The following is a 21,303-nucleotide window of genomic DNA, read 5'->3' on the forward strand; positions in this document are numbered from 1 at the left end:
ATGTGTTCACAATCTCATTCTTTCATTATAAATGTACTTTGGATTTTAGAAATTTTTTTTCCCGAGGATCTGATACTACAATAAACTAAAGGGAATACTTAACCAACATGAAAAATGAGGGAGGATGTGGCTGGTGGTCATATTTAGGGAATGACTGGTTCTTTAACTGTCTTCAAGGTATTAGTAATGACTAAGCTGATTCTTTTTCTTTTTAGAGTAATTCTGGTTAAAATATATAAAGTCAAGGTAAGAAAGAGTCTCTATCAGGGAAAATTTCTATAATTTGGCCATTGTTTTAAATCATAAAATTCCAGTGCTTGCTTTAAAGAATATACCTTTGTGAAACGTTTTTCTGCAAAGTACACAAACATTAAAGATCGTTCTGCACCATTCTTTTCTTTGTTGTCACAGTCCAGTGCTAAAGCCAATTTGTAAAAGAATACTGTGGGTTTAATGCCTAATCCCTTTCCTTCTGGTACCGGTTATCTAGAGACAACAGGATCTTGCAAAATGCTTCATTTTGATTTGGGCTTTGTGACCTCAAGGGGATCAAGAACCCTGGAATTGTTATCTGGTTGTGCTCTTCCAGCTTTACTTTTTTAAAGGTCTCCTGGTACAACGGAGTTTATGAGCCAGCCCCGCCCTGTCACAGGACTGCATTCACTTTTGTAACTTCACACCTAGATATCAAATGGGTTTCATGTCGCAGGGCAACTCCAGTAGCCTGGATTTTTAGATCCTGTGGGGGAAAAGCACTGGGACTGAGCTGTAATGTCTGCTGCAGGCACTGGGACTAGAACTGGTATCGCCAGTGTCAACGTTTTGCCAAACAGGCCAAAACACACACCCTTTTCCTTAGTCAAGTGCTGTCCTTAATCTCCTGAGAACATGCTGTGTTTATCATTCATCCTTTCTCTATGCTTTACTCATGTCTTCACCCCACCCAGACACCATTCCTTTTTCTTCCAATCTTGCTCACTCTAAACCAACATTTACAGTTGAACTCAAGTCAATCTTTTCAGATAAATCTTTAACTATTTTTAGCCTGTGCCATACAATTTAGCTCACTGTTTTTCACTGACACACTTATATATTTATTTCTGTAGCATGTACATTTTGCTTTCTCTTTCCAATAAGACTGAAAATCTGTTGGGGCTGAACATACTTCCCTAGTATCTTCCACCAGCAAACACACATTGCAAGAGCCTCTAGGCTCAGAGTCAAAATCAAGGTGTGGAACTGTGGAGAACCACCCATCAAATTACCTGGTAGAGGATGTGCTGGGTAAAGACCTCCTCATTGCTCCCGGACTCATGCTGTAGTATGAAGAACTTTCCAAATCTGAGAGAGAAAAATTTGGGCCAGTTCCTGCAGCTATTGGTGCTAGAAAAAAAAAAAAAAAGTTATGTTCTGTGAATAAAAGATCAATGAAGAGTACATATCAGTGTTGCATGTAACACATTCTATTTCTGTATTTATACAGTAAGCTTATCTGAAATAATCGGTAATGAACTCTGACCTCCAAAGAATGTTGACCACAAAAACTGTCTACACCAGAGAAGACTTTGTTTTATAATGTACTTTTTGTCCTTTCTCTTCTTGTAATGGCAAACTGTCACCACGGTTGCAACATTCCTGGGTGCTTTTAACAAAAATACCTCCACATCTGCTCTGAAGCTTTTCTTGAATGACCAACCAGAACATTTTCTGGGGCCTTCCTAGCTTTGTCTGATCCTGCTAGCTCTCATTCATCGGTATTTTGGAATTAATTCTGAACTGCAAATTCATCTTTCCAGGCTCCCCATTCCTAATTTCTGGTGACAAGAAATGTGCCATTTCTCCTTACTCTGAACTGGCTTAGCATCTACATATATACCTTCACTTTATTTGTCTCACCTTCTATTTTGAGGCAGGGTCCTCAAACCAGGGTTCTTGAACTGTGTGTTCTTCTAAATAAAGTTTTACTGGAACATGGCCACACCCACTTATTTACGTATTGTCTCTGCTTCCACACTGTGATGGCAGAGACTAGCAACCACACAGACACCGTATGGCTCATAAAAGAGAAAAAAAAAACTTACACAGAATTTTCCGATGTCTGACTTAAGAGATTATTAAAGATGGTTTTGAATGCGTGATTTTTGGAGCTGACTATGGAGTGAGATGTGATGTATGTTTTAAAGCCTGTTGCCTCCAGATACCTCATTTATGGTAGTAGCTTCATAGATATTTTTGAATAAACAAATAACATCAATTTTATGAAGTGACTGCGTAAAGTTAGTGGTGCAACTGTATTAGTGGAAATAACCTCTTCTTTTGAAAGCTTATGCAAAAGCAGGAGCAACAGATTCATAAATTACTGTATTTAAGGAGCTGGTTTCAGAAGTAAGCCCATGTAAGTGGATATATAAATAAATAGACGCTAATATCCATAAGAAGAAAGGATAATTAGGAATATCATGAACCAGGGACTTTTCATTCTTTCAACAAATGATCACTGCTTAGAACTGTGCTTAGATGGAAGACATGTTTGCTACCCTGGGACAGCTCTAGAGGGAAAGTTGACAGGTTATTTTCAATACAGTGTATTAAGTACTTAATTCCTAAATTGATATGGCCACATAGAAGTGGGTATCTAACTCAGCTGGGGAATGAGAGGTTCTGGGAGTAAAAAGGACCTCAGAAAACATGATGTCTGGGAAAATGTTAAAAGGACAAGTAGGAATTGCCCAACTGAGAGGGATGGAGGCATGCTTGGTAGGGGGGATAGAATTTACAGAGGTGAGAGAATATAAAACAAATACTGGATTTTTGACAACTCTGTGTGATGAAGTATATATAGTACATGGGGAAATCAGGGGAGGGTTAAGGTCAGGTTACAAAAGGTCTTTAGGAACATGAATTTCTTTAAGGAATGGGACTTTGAGTCCAGAAAATTCCCAAGTTTGTAAGCTATTAAAGAGCTTATCACTCTGTACTCATTGGGGGCCATTGGGGTTATACTGCCAGCATCTACTATAATCCCTGACACCAAGAGGCAGTCAGTAAGCATTGGTCAAATGGGATTGATTGCTAGTCAAAGGAGAACCAGCAAAGCATAAGAATGTGTCACCAAACTTGCCTCTATAACCTAGAAACATCATCCTGTCATGAAGGTAGGCATGGGGGACAGAGGGTCGCAGTTGAAGAATATCATTAGTAAAACCACAGAGGCCAGTGGAGTCATTTAGAAAAAAGTAAGGTGGGGATGGGTCTAAACTCAAGGGCTGAAGACAAGGAGCCTCATGTAAGTGATTTAGGAGATAGAATCAGGAAAATGTGCTGACTTGTTGAGTGCAGTGATAATGGAAAAGGAAGAGTATGGGATGATTTCCAGGATTATTGCTTGGGAAACTAGGTGAATTGTGGTACCATAATAAAAATCTGGAATCAAGGAAAGGTAGGAAGGGATAGAGTAATATCTAAGGATAAAACTTAGTTATTTGATCACTAGCAATGGCTAAACCTTAATCATAACTGTCATTATATAAAAACAGTCACTGCTGAGAAGTGGAAAGCTCTGAAATTCACATATACTTTCTGAAATTCAAACCAATCTTTTAATGACAGGCGTAATAGAGGAAGGGCCTTTGGTTCAAAAACAAATGATGGAGCTTGACGATACATATAAGTAGAGTTCCAATGAATGACTTTGTAGTCATTCCCTAATTTGCTTTTTATACTAAATTTATTTGCACAATTTCCCCTTTATTTCATATTATTTTATGGATGAAATAGGCTAGGGGGCTGGGGAGGATGTTATTTCAATACATCACTCCTCATCCCCTCTCAGCAGCCTAACATATAACAGGTACGTATTAATGTTTGTGCCTTCATGTAGCTTAAAGATTCACACCTCCCGTTAACTAAAGAAGAGGGATGAAGCTAATCAGTGTCAAGGCTCTGTATTTAGATTCTCTTTCTAAGTTTTGAGATGGGGTTCAGGCCTCAGCCCAGTAGCTGAGCACCGGCAAAAACACATGAGCCTCAGAGCTCCCACACCATTCCTCAGAAGGAAAGGTAAAGCCAGGTGTGAGTGAATGGCCTAGCTAGACTGAAAGAAGTTGGAGGCCCTCTGCCCAGCTGCGCTTATGCATTACATTCTATTTACCATGTTGGACCATGGAAAAATGTCTTCTGCCTTGATTATCTTATTAAAATGTCAAAGAAGCCAGAATAGGTGAAGAAAGGAAAATACAGAGTAAATATAGTGTGCACACTTCTGAGAGAGATTAAAAAAATAACCAACCCACAGAAATGTTCCTTCACTTGCCCATATATTTACTTCCTGTGAAGCACTCAGCACGGTGTGTTTGTAATCTAGCAAACGCTTATCAGCTGGACTGGCAGCGTTGTGATATTTTCTCAAAGTGCCTATTGGAGTTACAGTGCCTAACTTCAGGTCTTGACAAACTGCTTCTGTGTATCGTCAATTTTATAACATCATTAAATTTCTGAAATGAGAACAGGTTTCACAACCTGGGTTAAACAATTCCTAATAAAGCCCTGATGCAAACTCCACATTCTTTGAAAAAGTCTTGTAAGGAAACATCCCCCAGTACTGTGTGTCTTTATGCATCATCTGAAGGTCAGTCGATGGGAATGGAATCTGATTCAGTGATACTATGACAGTTAAAGAGAAAGCCTCCTGCCTTTGGGGAGGGGGTCACTGACAAGGGTCCCTGCGATGAGTTGGGTACTCTTGGTGCCTCTATCTGGAGAACAGGAAGAGGCTTAGAGAGGTATCTAAGGAAGGTGGGCTATCTAAGGAAGCAGGCTCTCCTGACTACCTATGGAGCTTTTTATTTTTTTATACCTAACTTCATCCTCAAAACCACCTCTTTAGGAAAGTACCTCTTTGTGATGAGAAAAACTAAGAAGCCCCAAAATGAGGTTAACTGGCTTGCTGTGGACCACAGAAAGGCACAAAAGAGGGAGGGCCAGGATTAAAATTCAAAGGTGTCTCACCTCCAAACTTGTTGCTTTTCTGATCACAGTATCTTGTCTTTCATATCCAATATTTGCCTTAAACATCAGATGATAAAAAGGTACACAGCATCTCTGTCTCACAAAGTTTACTAGAGTAGATAATACTTGAATATCTAATTCAATGCTGAATGTGTTAAGTCTCATGAGAGAAATACAAAGGATGTGTTAGGAAAGTTCAAAGGAACGAGAAATCATATTGGCTTGTGGGATCAGACAAACGTTTGATTCCAGGAAGAGTTGGGCACTTAAGCTAAGGTTTGAAGGATGGTAGGATTTAAAGAGGCAGCGACGAAGAAGGTTTCTAGGCATATGACAGTATGTGCATTAGTTTAGAGGCAGGAAGTATAGTTAGTGACCTGTGGGATCCATGACGGTTTCTGAGTAGGGAAATGATCATTGTTGAATCTGAGAAACATTACTGTGACAACAGCATACAGAATGCACCAAAGGGGTTAAGGTGGGGAAATCAGTTGGTAGGTTGATGCACGGTCCTGGCAAGGGACCGTGGGGTCCCTTCCCCGAGGGAAAGGACGCCTAAGCCATGCTGTCAGGAAATAAAACAGAATTTTCACCATTGGGTATCCGTCATCTTGGTAAACAGATACAAAAAGATCTGTGTCCAGTGGTGCACAATGAGAGGACATATACAAGCAAATGGGTCATACTATTCCACAGATATAAAATATTGATAAGATGTAAATAACACACTGTGCTTCTTAGCTAATAATGGTAGTAAGTCCTTTTTGCAAATTAGGGAACTCAAAGTTGTCAAGGGTTAAATGACTTGAACAAGGTCTGCTCAGGATGTCATGCTGGGCTTCTAAAGCCAAAGACTAACAGCTTACTGATGTGTTACAGAGATTATGTAGCCACTGCCAATCAAAGGCAGGGATGTTAAGGAAATATTGGACCAACCACAGCACTTCCTGTCTGTTCCATATATTGTGAAACCTGATTTTGTTCCCCTTGTACTTGACCCTAGGCTCTATCATTCTTAAATTATCTCCTATGTGACATTTTCTCCCCACACTAGATAGAGTGCGTTTTGAGGACTGTAAATATAGACATCCCAGGGCGTAGAAAAAGTGCTGGTGTGGGCCTGGGTGAGACTGTCTGGAGTTTCAGCCTTGCCAATAACCCTCTGTGTTGCTGAAGTAATTTTAAACTCTCTGGACCTCAAAATTCCCTAATAGTTATGACAGAAATGTAAACTTACCACCACAGCCAAGGCCATCACTACCAGCATCACAAGCACCAACTTTTATTAAGCATTATTTATGGGCCAGATGCTGGTCTGAGCCCTCGAAACACACCATCTCATTTAATCCTCATCACACTACCAGGGAAGAATGGAAGTACAAAGAGGTGAAGTCACATCCCTAGGTCACAAAGTCAGAGAGGGTCATTCCAGATGACCTTTAACCCTCCAGATCTGACAGCCTTTTGTGTGTTCCTAAACAGCCCTGCAGAGTTTTATGTGATGATCAATCCAAAACAACAGCTGATAATCAATAAATATGTTTGAATTAAGGAGTATCAGTAATCACCCTCTCCATTTGCTCTCCACCTCTCAACTTTATGCAGTGTGACATGCAGCTCAGAAATCTTTAAGTACATGAGCAGTGAGGACTGGTTCCTCAACTTTTTAAAGCAGTACTGCTGTGAGTCACACCTGAAGTTTTTGTGGATTGTGTTCCATGCGGTTGTTTTTCCCAAAAGATGAACTTTTGGGAATTGTCTCATTGGATGTTATTTCTAAGCCATTTGTCCCCCCACTTCCTTTTCTCCTGTCATGAGTAGAATGCAGTCTTTGTGTCACTTCTTAATAAATGGTTTGCTATTAAGGAATCATTATAGTAATGTGGGCTATTGGAAGAAAGGGGTTACTTTAGTAGCCAACCCTCTTAATGACCTGCTCTTCTGTACACATTAGTAGTTGGATAAGGTTGTGGTTTATTGAACTTCTGCCATCCACCAGAGACAATCTGCTCAGGCTTGTGCTGTTGGGAAGAGAGGGTGATGGGAAAAAAAATTCTGTCCAAAATTTCAAGCCTGGGAGATGACAGTGCCCTGAGTTTACAACTTGTTCAGCAGGAATCAACAGGGAGCATTAAGTGAATGACTCGTGTGGCCAGCCTACTGCTAATGGCATATATTCTCTGAGAGGCTATAGCCAATGAAATTCAACATATATTCAGAGAGCACTTTCCTTGTGCCAGGTGCTGTTCCAGATGCTCAGGATCTATCAGTGGACAAGACATATAAGACCCCCTGTCCTCGTGGGGCTTCCATTGTAGAGATTAACAGTCATAGCTGTCCCTTCCTCAAATTTCCATGGCAACTAAGAATATGGCCATATGGCCAATAGGTAACCCTCAAAAAAGACTACTGGGCTTATTAGGGCTCCACTTTCAATTTATAAAATAACTATGAAAAAATAAGAGAGGTATATTTATTTCCAGATTATGTAACCTAATGTACTCACTGAGACTTTGGGAAGTTGTACTTTAAGGCTTGTGGGGGGTGGGGGGGGGTAAGATCCAACAACAAGCACACAGTTCTAGGGGCCCAGCACAATTTAGTGTTGTTTTGCATTCTGGTGGCAAAGATCTCATAAGAAAGTCCATGTCACTGGCACAAAAGGAGTGAACATGGGAAAATACTTGGTCTTCTTTCTCTCAAAGGCACAGTTGTAAAACGCACAATGCTATGAAAACTCAAGCAAATCTGGAATCATCGTTAAAGGGAATTAACTTGGAAGGTAATTTATGGCAAGAAAATTCAACTCCTTTGTTATCTTCCTTTTACCGTAATATGCTTCCTGAACACTGCCTATGAAAGAGGGCTTTTAGGAAGAAAAAAAAGTAAGTATAGTAAAATTAACTCATTTTATCAATTTGTGCTGTTGGCCAGAGTTTCCTGACTGTGGCTATGAGGGGCTGTAAAACTGATGAATTTGCATGGAAAAAGAAACCAGTGTAAGTAATTTGTGTAAGAGGTAACATGGACATACACTGCTATAATTCAGACACCCTGCAGATAGCAGACTGCTGCAGTGTGAACGGTTATGAGTTAGAAAAATGACCACACTGCAAGTCAGTCTGACTTGAATGGAAATCAATCATAAAGGTACTTTCCCTGCAGCTTCTATGCCACAGTCTTCAGCAACTCCTTTGCTGAGCAGATTTCTGGTCTGCAAACCGCGTACTGCTCTCCTTTCTCTGCCCTTCCTTTCTAAAAAGTCTGCCCCAGCGCAGGCTAGGAGTATGGTTTTCCAAAATGGAACATAAAAGAAAGGCACTGGACCAAAACGAGGATTTCCCTCTATGTGGAAATGAACTTCCCTGCTATTATGAGATTTAAGCAATGCTTTTTATGAAATGGAGTATTAGGTGCCAAAAGCCAGCACGATGTTTTAACCCCATCAACGGCATCTGCTAATGTGGAGAGAGCACCGTTTTCACACATCCACGTTTGTGGGCACGAGTTAAGAAATATGTGGGTTTGTGGTGCTAGAACGGGTAGGAGGAGAATAGTGAAATTTTTATTTCTGAAAAAAATGTTTTCTTTTTATTAAGATAAAAACAGTTCACTGATACCCTCTTTCCTCCCCACTCTGAATCGTGAAGACAATTTACCTTTGATAATCACTGTGAATTCGTTTTGTGAAGTAAGCATATTTGGGCATTTTATTACAAGAGAGCTCAGTCTTGGATCTCAAGAAACTTAAATATGTACTCTATAAAGGAAGGAACCATTTCTACTTATCTCTGTATTCTCAGCACACAGAGTGAAATGCTTCATATATTACACATGCAACAATTATTTATTAAAATCGAACTAAGATTATATGAGCCTGTTAATGAAAAACAGCTAAGAACTAATATTTATTTATTATGTATTATGTGTCAGGCTGGCATGCTATGTGTTTTGCCTGAATTACCTCATTTCATTCTTGCAATATCCCTATAGAACATGTATTTGTTTATTCTCATTACAAATGGGAAAATCAGTTATAAGGTTAAGTAACATGCTCAAGATCACACAGGTAAGTGACAGAGCGATGATTTGAACCCGAGTATCTCTAGATACCAGCCCAGAGGTGAAACTCACATTTCCAGTCTCCCTGTCTTTCCTTTATCATCAATTACTACAGAGACAGATGCACTAAGATTTATAGAGAAAAATAATTATCACCTATCCATAAAGTGGGAAAACTTGTATTTATCATCTTCTTCTCCCTTCTTTGTGTTTACAGGTCTTTAGAGCTGCAAGAGTCAGTCAGTGCTTCACTGGATAGAGGGCCTGACACTTGGTCGAGCAGAGCCATCCATGGCGCGGTGGGCAATGCTGACCGATCTCTTGCATTAGTGGCTTCTGCCTTGGGGACTGAAATTGATTTTCTGCATTTTAGAGTATCATCTCATCTTAGCTTTTGGTTGAGGTCAAATGTGGTACCCGTTTAGTACCTGATACAGCCTCAGCCATGGGATTAAGTCTTCCCTGACAGGGGATGGATTTGATGGCCTGAGACATCTTTTTACCACAATGATCTATAAACCAGGGAAGGGCTTCTAAATATAAGCCCCTTCACCAAGAGCGCACTGGGACTATCTGACCATTAGCTGTTAGGAGACCAAACTATATCAGCAGAGTCTCATCTCAACAACTTACAAACCCAGCTGGCTATACTAATAAGTCTCAGTATTTTCACTAAGAACTGTTTTTTTCCTTCTCCATCCACTGAAAGATCCTGGGTATTAACATGTACTCATATCAATCACATACTGCATTAACTCAGTTCTTGCATTGGGTTTAATGTGTGGCTTTGCTGAGCCTGGACTGTACTGATCTCATCCTGGACATGTCTACTGTGTCACCAACAACAGTCTTTCTAATTAGCAAGAGTTAGCTAGGTCAATATATTCCAGCCAAAATCTCAATAATATTTGTGGTCTTTTTTTTTTTTTTAACATTTGTGGTCTTATTGTGGGAGTAATATTGAATTTCTGTCAGTCCTCTGGAAATCCCAAAAATACCGTTAAGTTTTCTAATGTTACCCATTGGATAGGAATATCTGCTCTTAAAAAAATGAGGCTTATAAGTACGTAAGTGAAAGTTTACTAAAAACCACATTGCTGTAAACCTCCAGCATGCCCCTACTACTCACAGGGAATTTTTATGTCCATAATATAAAAGAAAGCAAGAATTCAAATACTACAGAACTAAGTACTACTTTAAAGAACTCTGATGAAAATAATTAAGGTGCGGCTAGCCACTTAAAACGTTAATGTGTCAGTGTTAGATTTAGAATTTTTAAAACATCTTGTTATCTATTAGATACCCTGGAAGATAAATCTCCAGAATAACACAGATGTAGAAGCTTTGACTGAGAGGTTAAGGACTAAGAACTTTCTGGTTTCCTAAAGCAGATGAATTAGGCCTAGTATTGGCAAGCTCTTATTCCATCAAAATTATTAACTTTGAAGGGGTCATGAGAATGGTCCTTCTAATAAACTGACTTTTAAATCTTGAATCTAAAATCAGTCCTTCTTAATTTACACATGTACACAGAGCACATACAGACATACACAGAGATTCTTAATAAATATGCTGATAGTGTGGCTAGCTCAAGGATGAACTCTGAACACACAGTGAAAGACCAGGGACAAAGGCTCTGTTCAATAATAAGCATGGTAGTTACCACTGTTCAGCATCTACTATATGCTAGATACTTGCCATTTTCTCACTTAATCCTCAAATCACTCCTAAGAGGTGTTTCCAGCATTCTGATGCAGGCCCAGCACACAGCTGGTATCTAATACTTGTTTGCTGACTGAACAAGTGATTGCTACCTCCTACAAGAACATAGCTGGGAGGCATTCAGTATTGCCCAAAGTCATAGAGTCAGTAAGTGGCAGAGCCAGATCCCCAGTTCTATATCCTGGACTATGATATCATGCTGCCATCTTAAACATGGATTTCATAGAATGTATTATACTTAGGAAGCAAAACCCATGAATTAGCTAGAAAAGATTAGAAATAGATGAATATACAAATAGAGATCATAATAACAAATTAGTATGGACATCAAGGTATTACATGTTTTACTTCTCTCTGAGTCCAATCCTTAAAATAAGGATGCTTGTGGTCTGGTCAATTTAGCAAGAGCTTCAGCTAGGAAAACACAGAACAAGAGCCACCCCTGCCCCCCACCCCAAAGCTGCCATGAAAACTCTCACTACCAGCTCTAACCAGGAAGGCTGTAAGAAGATGAGTGCAACAGAAAAAAATTGACTTTCAAGCATCAAGCTGACCAGTGGATATGCTGATGTCATAAGCTCCTGTCACCATAGTTTTAATTTCAGTCGGCAAGGTGGTCATAATGCCACTGTCAGGGTCCATGTCAAACACAAGGCGCATTGTATATTTTGATCTGTAGGTAAGAATGGGGACACCTCTCACTTTATGTGGCTCCTTCTCTATTGGGTGAGGAGAGGAGAATGGGAAAAATCATGTGTCGCTGCCCATACTGTGAACTGGGATTTGGAAGAAAGAGCAGTTTGACAAAAATTTCTATTACTGCCAGTCCGTTCCATTTGCCGCCGGCTTTACTGTCCAAATATTCAACCCAAATATGGCAAGAAAATTAAAAGAAAAAAAACTATACAACAAAACATCCTTCTGAACTAATTCAATTTCAGTATTTATTTTGAAAATTTATTGAATTATAGTAGAGGAAACCCACTAAATTAAGCCAGCCAGACTGATATTTTTCTTCCAGAGAGTATGGCAATATTTATTATTTTATCTCCCTATGAGAGACTGATTAAAACTAGGAAACATTTGCGATGTCATAATACATTCACAATAAGGTGGCTTAGGCAGGCAAAAATGAAAAAAATTATAGGGCCAATCAGTATTTTTGAGTCTGTAACTTAACAGATTTTCTTTAAATCCTGCATTTTCAAGATAGGCATTATGATTTTTTAAAGGATCTCCCACTCTTTTGTCTGCGGCACACGATACCCTCAATCTGGAAAAGGTGCCATTGACTTCTACAGACAGAAAATGTGTGATGTTCATTTTAAAATTACTAGTAGAGCCTGCTATTGACCATCTAATTATGCCGAGTTCCATTTATAAACATAGCTAACCACTAAGTTTATGGAGACTTTTTGTGCTGCTTTAATAGGATATTGATCGAGAGCATAGTTTGAGTGGACTGCCATTGAATTGTGTAATGGCAAACAAAAGGCAAGGTCACAGCCACTGTTCATGCTAGGGCTGTAGTCTATTTTTTATTATAATCTTTTTGTTTCTTCCTTTAATGCTCAAGCCCAAATGGTTTCTTTCGAAAGAAGAGCTTGCTGAAGAATATTAATTTTAAAATTAATTTCCATGCAATGATCACAGCTATCAGGTTACTTAACAGAGGAGAACCAACAGGCCACTTGTTCAGAAAAGAAAGTTTTAGATCTCTTTTAACAAAGATCTAAAATCCTGCAACTGTTTCAAATGGCACCCCAAAGGACTGGACATCAGGAATCCCTCCTCCTATACCAATTTCCTCATGAGTCCATCTTTGCAAGAATAGTTTGTAATTTCCAAGTCTGGGCTTGTTCATATGAAGAGCTTCGCTTTCTTATTGTACCTTAGAGCCGAGTTAATTCTGTTGCACTCGCCTCATCATGTCAGGTTAGAACACTGCCAGTTGTTCTTACTGTAACGCTGGCCAGAAAATCCTAGTGCGTGGATATGGGTACTCAAAGTCACAAAAAGGACTTAGAGACTTAAAAACGAAGTTGAAAAATGAACTGCAATTTGGATCCTAATGATGATTCCTGTGTGAAAATAGAGAAAGAGTGCATATGTCGAAGGCAGAAAACAGCCACTAGGGTGCCACCTCATGCCAGGCTGAGGCATCCTGCGGGCTCCGTTCACTCCCCCTTTCCATTGACAAACAACTCGGGAATCCTGCAGCCACCCCGCAGCCCAGCTTTGTGGCAGAGCCAGGACAATTCAGCTGCTGGATTTAATAGATTCTGTAGCAGTGCAAGAGGAACCAAAAATTCAGTCTGGGTAACTGAGAGTGGTTTTTACACCCAAAGACGCTAAGGCTGGCCACAGTGTACTGGGAACCCTGGCTTTTCAAAATTCCAGGGCCATGAAGTCATCCCTAGCCACGAAGTTTACTTAACCCTTGCAGCCCGCTCGGGTGTACAAACCACTGCTAGCAAATTGGAACCCGCCCGGCCAGAGTCACAATGGCCTGTGTGTATTTGCGGTTTTCCTCTTTCCCAGTGAAGTATTTAAGGTTTCGTAGTCACCCCACCAGCTTCAAGTAAAACAGTCAGCACTTTAGAAGGAAATGGGCAGAAGTAGTGGATTCTTCGGGAGGATTTTCTGGGTTCGTCCCAGGAAGGGAATTTAACAGCCTCAGAGCCCACACTCTGAGGAAAACACCATGAAAAATCAACCGGTGTGGGCCCTGCCAGAGGCGGCGGTCGGTCGAGGTGGGTCAGTCAGTCAGTCAGCAGCCAGGGGAGCTGGCTCTCTCTTGGTGGTGGCTTCATGGGAAAGAGACCCATCTGAAAATGCTTCTTGCAGGCTTTGTTTGAAAATGCAGCATCATGTAAGAACCATTTCAGCAGATGGTTCCTGTCTCTTTCCTCATGGTATTATGCTAAAACAACTTTGGTGATTCTGAACCGCGTTGTTAGCACTTGGAAACCCCCTCCCCCAGAGCAGGGAAGACCTCTCTCTCTCTCTGGCACGGTGTCTAGTGGTCTGTGTTCCCCCTTCCCGACCCTCTCCTGGAACAAAGTCATAAATAACTAGGACGACTTTCAGATGGCCCCATCACATGGGGGGAAAGGTAGGAGGAGCGCAGATATACATCTAACTCTTAGGCTACAGCACTTTCTTCATGGTGAAGGGAAACAGACCTCCCCTTTCTTGCCCCCCATGGGTTCTACATAATGCGAAAAATTAAAAGGTAGGTAGGGAGGTAAGTAGGCAGGAGGCAGGGGTGACCAGGGGAACTGGTGAGAGACTGCAGCATGAGCCCCATACATCTGATGAGTGTAATTTAATGTCAAGCCACCTTGCTGCCTGACCCTCACCTCCAAATGTGTGAAGCTAAGCCAGCAGCTCTCTCTTGAGTTTCTCTGCCACTGCCACCCTGTAGTAACACGATTATAAACAACAAACTTAGCACATAGTTATTTCGGTGAATCCTCAGGAGGAAATGCTGAAATCGCACCTCCCTCCTCCATTAAATTTAAAAGGAGGAAAACGAAAAACAGACATGAACTGGAAACCTAGGTAAAGTAAATATTTATATTAGCAAATGTTAAAATTGCATACTAAAGATTCAGGAAGAGGGAAATATTTTCAACCTAGGGCAACCATTAGTTTGACATTTCCAGGCCATACATGTGGTCATAAGTGTGACTGGGGGAACTGGGTGGGGCTGAGATAAATATGAGGGGGTTGAGAAGAAATGTGCAACAGAGTGGAAGAAATTCTAAGACACCGAGGTCATTAAATACATCCAGGGAAAGGCTGAACTATCCGGAGAATGAGTATAATTGTGGCGGGGGACAGGGGGGCAGAAGATTGGCTGCAGCGCAGGTGATTTTTTTAGGAAGTGAGACTCCTCCATAGGGCACTGCAAGAATGGATACATTTGTCAACGCACAATCTCCAACACAAAGAATGAACCCTAACATAAACTATGGGCTTTGGTTAACAATAGCATGTCAATATGGGTTCCTTCCTTGTAACAAATGTACCACATTCACAAAAGATGTTAATAAATAGAGGAAACTGTATGGGGGGGGTAATATTAAAATTCTGTACTTTTTGTCAACCTAAAACTGAGAACCTAGAATTGCTCTAAAAAAAATAAAGCCTAGACACACACACACACACACACACACACACACACACACACACACACAACTGAATACAGATCCGGGGAAAAGAAAATTTAAGTATTTTAGTTGTGTTGGTTCATATGAAAATCGCTTTAACCTTTTTTTGATGCACTGATTAATAATCTAAAAGTTTATCAACTCTAACAAGAAATGGTTTTTAATCAAAGCACAGAATCTGTGGATTCTGTTTAGTTCTGTAATGCAGTTATAGGAGAGGTCATGATGAAAATGTCTGCAGTCAGCTAGCAAAGTAAAAAGAGCAAGTTTCTTAACCTCTTTGAACATCACAGTCTCCTTCATCTATAAAAAGGGACAGTAACAGCAACCACAGGAGGACTGACTGAGATTATGTTTAAGACAGTGCCTAGCACAGTGCCTGATGCATAGTGTATGCTTGATAAATGCTAGCTACGGTAATTTTTCATATTAGTATTGTGTTCCTAACAGGGCTAACATTCTGCATTTAATCAGCTTATGAGCTAGTTAGCTTATTTCTATTTCAAGGTTGCAGAACCCACATCCCAAGCTCCATTCACTTGTACAAAGTGCCCACTGTACCTCTAATATGGACACTTAGCTCTTCTAACTTAGGGAAGTGGGCAGGGCTATAAGAAATGGTTAAGGATTTTGACTCATCCTGTGGCCTGAGCATGAAGTCTTTCAGAAAGGTGTGTGGTGAGGAGACTTGAGCTGGGGGAATGGATCCTTACCCCAGCAGCCGACATGGTCCTGTGACATGTACCCTGACAAACCTGGAGTAAAGATCTGCAGGAGAGAGGGGGCTCTGGACAGCAGTTTGGCTTGAAGCCATGATTTAGCTGACACAGCCCAGTCCCACTCCTGCCAAACAGTTTTAGTCAGCACGAGGCCATGTGTGAGTGAGTCCTACAGCGATTACACAGCAGTGTGCAGAATCGAAAAGCATTCAAGAGCCGAAGGATGCTCATGACGCCAGGCATCAGCAACATAACCCCCTAAACGGGGACAGGAAACAAAACCAGGTCCCTCTGCAAATTCAATCTGTGGTCGCCCTGCACCCTCTGGCAGTCTTGAACGCAGATTTAGAATTCACTTGGCAACCACGCTTGGTAGACTGAATGGAGGTCTAATCTAGCTTGGAGCTGATAGGCCTTGGGGTATAAGACTTTACAGGGACTTATGGAAAGTGGAAGAGGGACAAGATTCTGGGGATGGTCCTGAGCAGCGTGGGCCTTCTCTACACCACCCAGGCCTTGGGACCCTGATGGTAATGAAGACAAAATGTGAGCATTACAGCAGCCAGAGTAGAATGCAAAGGTCTGGTGCTCCAATGTAAGAGCTAGCAGGATTTTCTTTTCACTCTTTAAGGCTATGTTTAGGAAGGGCTCAAGGAATGCATTTCCCTGTAATGCCATTATGACAGTTATATATATCTGTATCCTATTACTATTATTAAAATCACAAGAAGAATGCGGCCTAGTGATCCTTTTTAAAAGTCTCACAAAGTGAGAAAAAAAAACCACTTAAAAAAAATCTCTACATGCATTCTTTGCCATGGCGAATGACTGGCTAGTCAGCTGTGTGAGAGCAGCATCTATCCTCCAGTGAACAAGGCCATCTCGTCTGTTCTTCATCGGTTGGTACCTCAAGCACACTTGATAACATGGCAGCAACCTCTCCATTCCAACTCACACCCTCCTGCTCCTAATGCCTCATCCCTTATGGTTCCACCTTCTTAACACTGGAAAGCCCCAGCATCAACCAAGTGTCCTGACTCCCAGAATTCCCACACTCAGAGTTACTTCCTTCTCATCTCCCTGTCTTGTCTCACATTGCACATTTCTTCAAGTCCCCTTGGGCCTCTGTTATGATTATACACATTCTAGCATTACACAGACCTAACTTTAACTATTTATCCACTGTTTGATTTTGGGTAAATGGCTTAAATAGACCCACAGTTCAACTCCTTTGTAACAATGAGAGTAATTATTTACCTGACAAGTTTATTGCAAAGATTAATTTATGCAACATACATGAAAACACAGCATAGCATCTGGCAGATAGTGACTGCTCAACAGTCATTAGATTTTTTTGCCTATCCCTCAGACTCCAGCCTCTATGCTCCCATCTTATATCCCATTTTCTGGATTCTTAACTGTCTTCCAGTTTTAAGAAATAACAGACCGAATCTGAGCCTGTGAGATTGGGATGGCTTGACTTGCTTGACCTGACATCTTGTCAGAGACTGACTGGTATACTCAGTCAATCTTGCAAGACTGTAATGCAGGGGATGGGGGTATGAACTTGAAATGAAAATATTAGTTTTTACTCTACCTCCATCCGCAAAGGATTTGATGCAGCTTGGAGCCAATGTTAACAATGTAAAGTTTATCTAAAAGTATTTTGAAGTAGGAGGAGAATAAAGAAGCAACATTTTGATATCTGCTATTTATATTTTCCTCTTGTTATTGGCACCCACAACATGGTAGTCATTGTAGGTATGCATTTAAATAAAAATAAAGAGATGTTTTTGAGGGAAGGCAAGAAAGACTGTGTGAGAGAGAGAAAAAAGAGAGACAGAGACTGAGGGAGAGAGAAGGGGAGAATCCTATACCTTAATCCTATACCTTCTCCTTGGACTGTCTGGATTATGTCATAGCAAAAATACAATCAATGACCGACCCCTTTGATCAATGGAACAGGGTGGTGACAGGTACTCTTAATTCATTGTTGTTGGTGATTATTGACAAGCTGGTAATGATCATGCTGTACTGTGTCACTCATGCTGAGGGCATTAGCATTCTTTAAAGGTCAAAGCCAAATTCTTTTAAAATGCAGAATTTCTTAGAAACAGGGAAGCCTCAGAAATTTTTTTTAACCAGGTTCACACTATAAAGTAGGGAATATGTGAGACAGTCAGGATTTCAGTTCTTTCCCTAAGTCTCACATTAAAATGATATTTAATTTTTCCTGATTTAAATTCTTGGCTGTCAAATAAACTGCGTGGCGAAATTCTTCCAATGGGTGAATGCAAAAGGGATTCTAAAAGCTATTTATGTCTCTAGGAGGCCTAGGCAGAAAGTAAGTACAAACCCAAGGCAAATCTGTACCAAATCAAAGCAAAATTATACTTACTCTGTGACACTCTTACTAGCTCGGTCACACTAAAAACACCTGATGTGACAAAACTGTCCTGGAAGCCCAAATGTCCTGGGGAAACAAAAACAAAAGAAACAGTGTCATAAATAGAAGACATTTGACAACAGAATTCTAAATATTAGTTTCATTGTGATTAAAAAAGGCAATGTCTAATTTCATATTCTGCTCTAGTTAGAGTTTATGTGGGAGGGTACAGTCATTTAGTTACATAGATGGTTTTTTGGTTTGAATCTGAGGGCTATGGAAAGCTATGACACAACTGGGTGATTTCTGAAATGGTTTAAAAAAAAAAACTCAACAGGAAATCTGAAACAAAAGAAGATTTAAAATAAATGGCTACCTTGGCTGACCTCCGAGACCTTAACAGCTGGGATGAAAACAGCATACCTAGGAATCAGCCAGGATACCTACATTCCATAACAATTTTTAAACATTATTCTCTAAAGAAACATCTGATCAGGATTAGCTATCCATTCATTCAAATCAAACAAGATTTAAAGATGTTCTCTTCATTTTTATAGGTATCACAGGGTGACTCTTTAAAAAGCCAGACCAGAAAAAGCAAGCCCTAGCCCTTGAAACGTGAAACAAGTTCTTTTGAGCACCAATGAAAATTTAGATTTGTTTTGAGAACAAGGGTTTTTTTTTTTGTGAGTGGGTGGGTTGAGTCTGTTTTTTTTTTTTTTAAGAAAAGATAATAAACCAATGGTTCAAAATGACAATCTCTGAATTTTGCATCTGCTTTATTTTTGCTGGATATAATTAATTTCTTTAAGATATCTGCAGTTACATCTCTTATTCACTTGCTTATTTATTTTTATGGTACATTCTGGAATATAAAACTTATAAATATCTAGGAGTACGTAATTTATGATATGTTATCTTCTCTGCTTCTCAAGTTTTTTGATTCTGAGTCTTAGATAGGTAAAATCTAGTTCAGACATGTCTATATGGTTAGCATAATCACCTGCTTTAAAAATAGGGCCAAAGGAGAAGTTGGGTGAAGGGATTTTTTAAAATAATTGTCCTCTGAAATAAGAAACATACTTTTAAGAAACGTAACATAAGAAAACAGGTCAATCTGAATATATAACAATGCCCGTAAGTATTGACAAAAAATAGATTTTTGCTCATTACTAAGGGGAAACAAATTTACCTATGGTATAGTTAACACATCAATAAATTCATCAAATGTCATGCAAATAAATACATGCAACAAATTACTATGTTTTGAAGAATTATAAAGATACCCTCAAATTATTCTTTTTCTGGCTGCCTCAGGATTAAGAAAGGTTTTTTTTTTCTGAATTTGAAATTTTCTTCAGTTAATTTTTATATCAAATACCATCTATGATGTTTTAGATAAAACACAGCTCTAACTTGTAGGATGTGCAATAACTATAAATTGCTTTTTAAAGTTAAATGGCAAACTTTCACTTGAAGACGTGCTTAAGAAATTTCACTTCTTGAAACAACCCCCACCCAGGTCTTTGGTTGACTTTAACTTGGTAAGTGCCGGAGGTGTCATTTCTTGGATAAAGACACCTGATAAATAAAAATAAGCAAATAAATAAAAAATTCTCTAAAGTCGTCTTGTCAAAACCGATGAGAACATCTCTTTCCATTTTGACCTTGACATTGCATTAATCCCACAGGCTATAACAAAGCAAATTCAACCACAACATACGTTAAGTTTGACTTAAGACACACCTAATGAGAGCAAGGAAATGCATTGTTAAATGGGAATCTCAGGGTTGATTTCCAGCTCTCGTTCATCTCTGCAGCTCTTGCTTGCGGGCTGATACTTGTTTCAGTTCCAAACTTTGAAATTCCTTACTTTATGGACAACTTCACAAGAATTTCTGTGCAGAGTGAATGTGAACACATGTACTTCAATCATGCCACTGAAAAAAGCAAGCACTGTGTTTTGAAAACTGAGTTTAGTTTGGTTGCAAGGACTTGGGAGGAGGAAACACCTGCACGCATCCATTCCAATACCACCTCTGGATTCGCCCTTTGCTTCTGTCCATCTCTAAGATGTGGTTTCACCAGGGTTTGTGCTCAATGAGTATATTTCCTAGTTATTTCCTCTGCTTCCATGATCTGTTACCAGTCTTGACTCTGATATTCATGAATATCAGAGTAACGTTTGTTTCCTGCACTGCTATATTTAATGCCTGGGACAAAGGTTGGTAAGAGAAAATGTGTTCAATGAGTGGATGGATGACTCTACAGGCCAATGACTCTCACATCTTTGTCCTTTGCCAAGAGCTCTCTCAAAATGTTTACTGGATATTTCTACCCAGATCGCCATGAGTATCCCCAGATCCAACCTGTCCAAAGCCAAGCTCATTTTCTTCTCCTCCCTAAACCTGTTCTGACACTGTGGAATTCCCTACTTCAATGAGCCATCCACCAACATCTTGCTTTCTAGGTTTTGGTGTCATCCCTAACTACTGCTTCTTACAGAAATCCACAGCCAACAAATCCTGATTCCATTTTTTACAATTTCTTGACTCCAAGTACATCTCCATTAACCCTCTCCCCTGCCCAGTGCCAAGTCTGTGGCTCAGGCTCTTCCCAATTATTACAGCCTGATGGGGCAGCCTCTTAACTGTGTTCTCTGTCATCAGTCCTAGCGTCTCCTTAGTATACTGTCCACTCTGCAGGCAGAGCTGTCTCAACAATGGGCAAATATGAAGGCTCATTCATTTATTCAACAAATATCTACTGAACACCTACCGTGAGCCAGGCATAGTGCTAAGGGCTCAACATAGAGTTCCTACATTCAGGGAATTTACGGATTTACAGTCTAGGATTAGAGACAGATGAACACAAAAAAACGAATTATTTAAAAAATTATATATGATATAAATGAAATGAAGAAAATAAATAGGAAATATTTTAGAAAGTGTGGTCAGGGATAGCCTCTCTTAAGAGCTGATATCTGAAAGATACTGAGGAGACAGCCAGGAAAAGAAGGGGAAAGAGCCCTTCAGGCAGAGGGATTAGTGTGTGTAAAGGCCCTGGGGTATAGGAAAGAATGAGATCCTAGAGACTGAGTTCTGTGTTCAGAACTCACTGGCCTGTCAGAAATCTTGCGAGGGCCCCACAGAGAATTTGGGGTATAGTACAAATTCCATTACATATCATCCTGACATAGCCTCTATCTTCCTTCCCAGGCTCATCTTTTTTT

General features: G+C 40.0%; 1 protein-coding gene across 16 annotated transcripts in view; it reads right to left on the reverse strand.

The window, feature by feature from the left end:
- NFIA (nuclear factor I A) overlaps nucleotides 1-21,303 on the reverse strand; it is a 373,774-nt gene that overhangs the window by 107,996 nt on the left and 244,475 nt on the right. For all 16 annotated transcript variants that reach the window (XM_035717012.2, XM_035717008.2, XM_035717006.2 and 13 more), the window contains exons 4-5: nucleotides 18,084-18,158; nucleotides 1,266-1,383 (exon numbers count right to left, since the gene is read on the reverse strand). In XM_035717012.2, the coding sequence (XP_035572905.1) occupies nucleotides 1,266-1,383; nucleotides 18,084-18,158 (193 nt within the window). The remainder of the gene's footprint in view (nucleotides 1-1,265; nucleotides 1,384-18,083; nucleotides 18,159-21,303) is intronic.

Source organism: Canis lupus, chromosome 5 (assembly GCF_003254725.2).
Source record: "Canis lupus dingo isolate Sandy chromosome 5, ASM325472v2, whole genome shotgun sequence".
Lineage (NCBI taxonomy): Eukaryota > Metazoa > Chordata > Mammalia > Carnivora > Canidae > Canis > Canis lupus.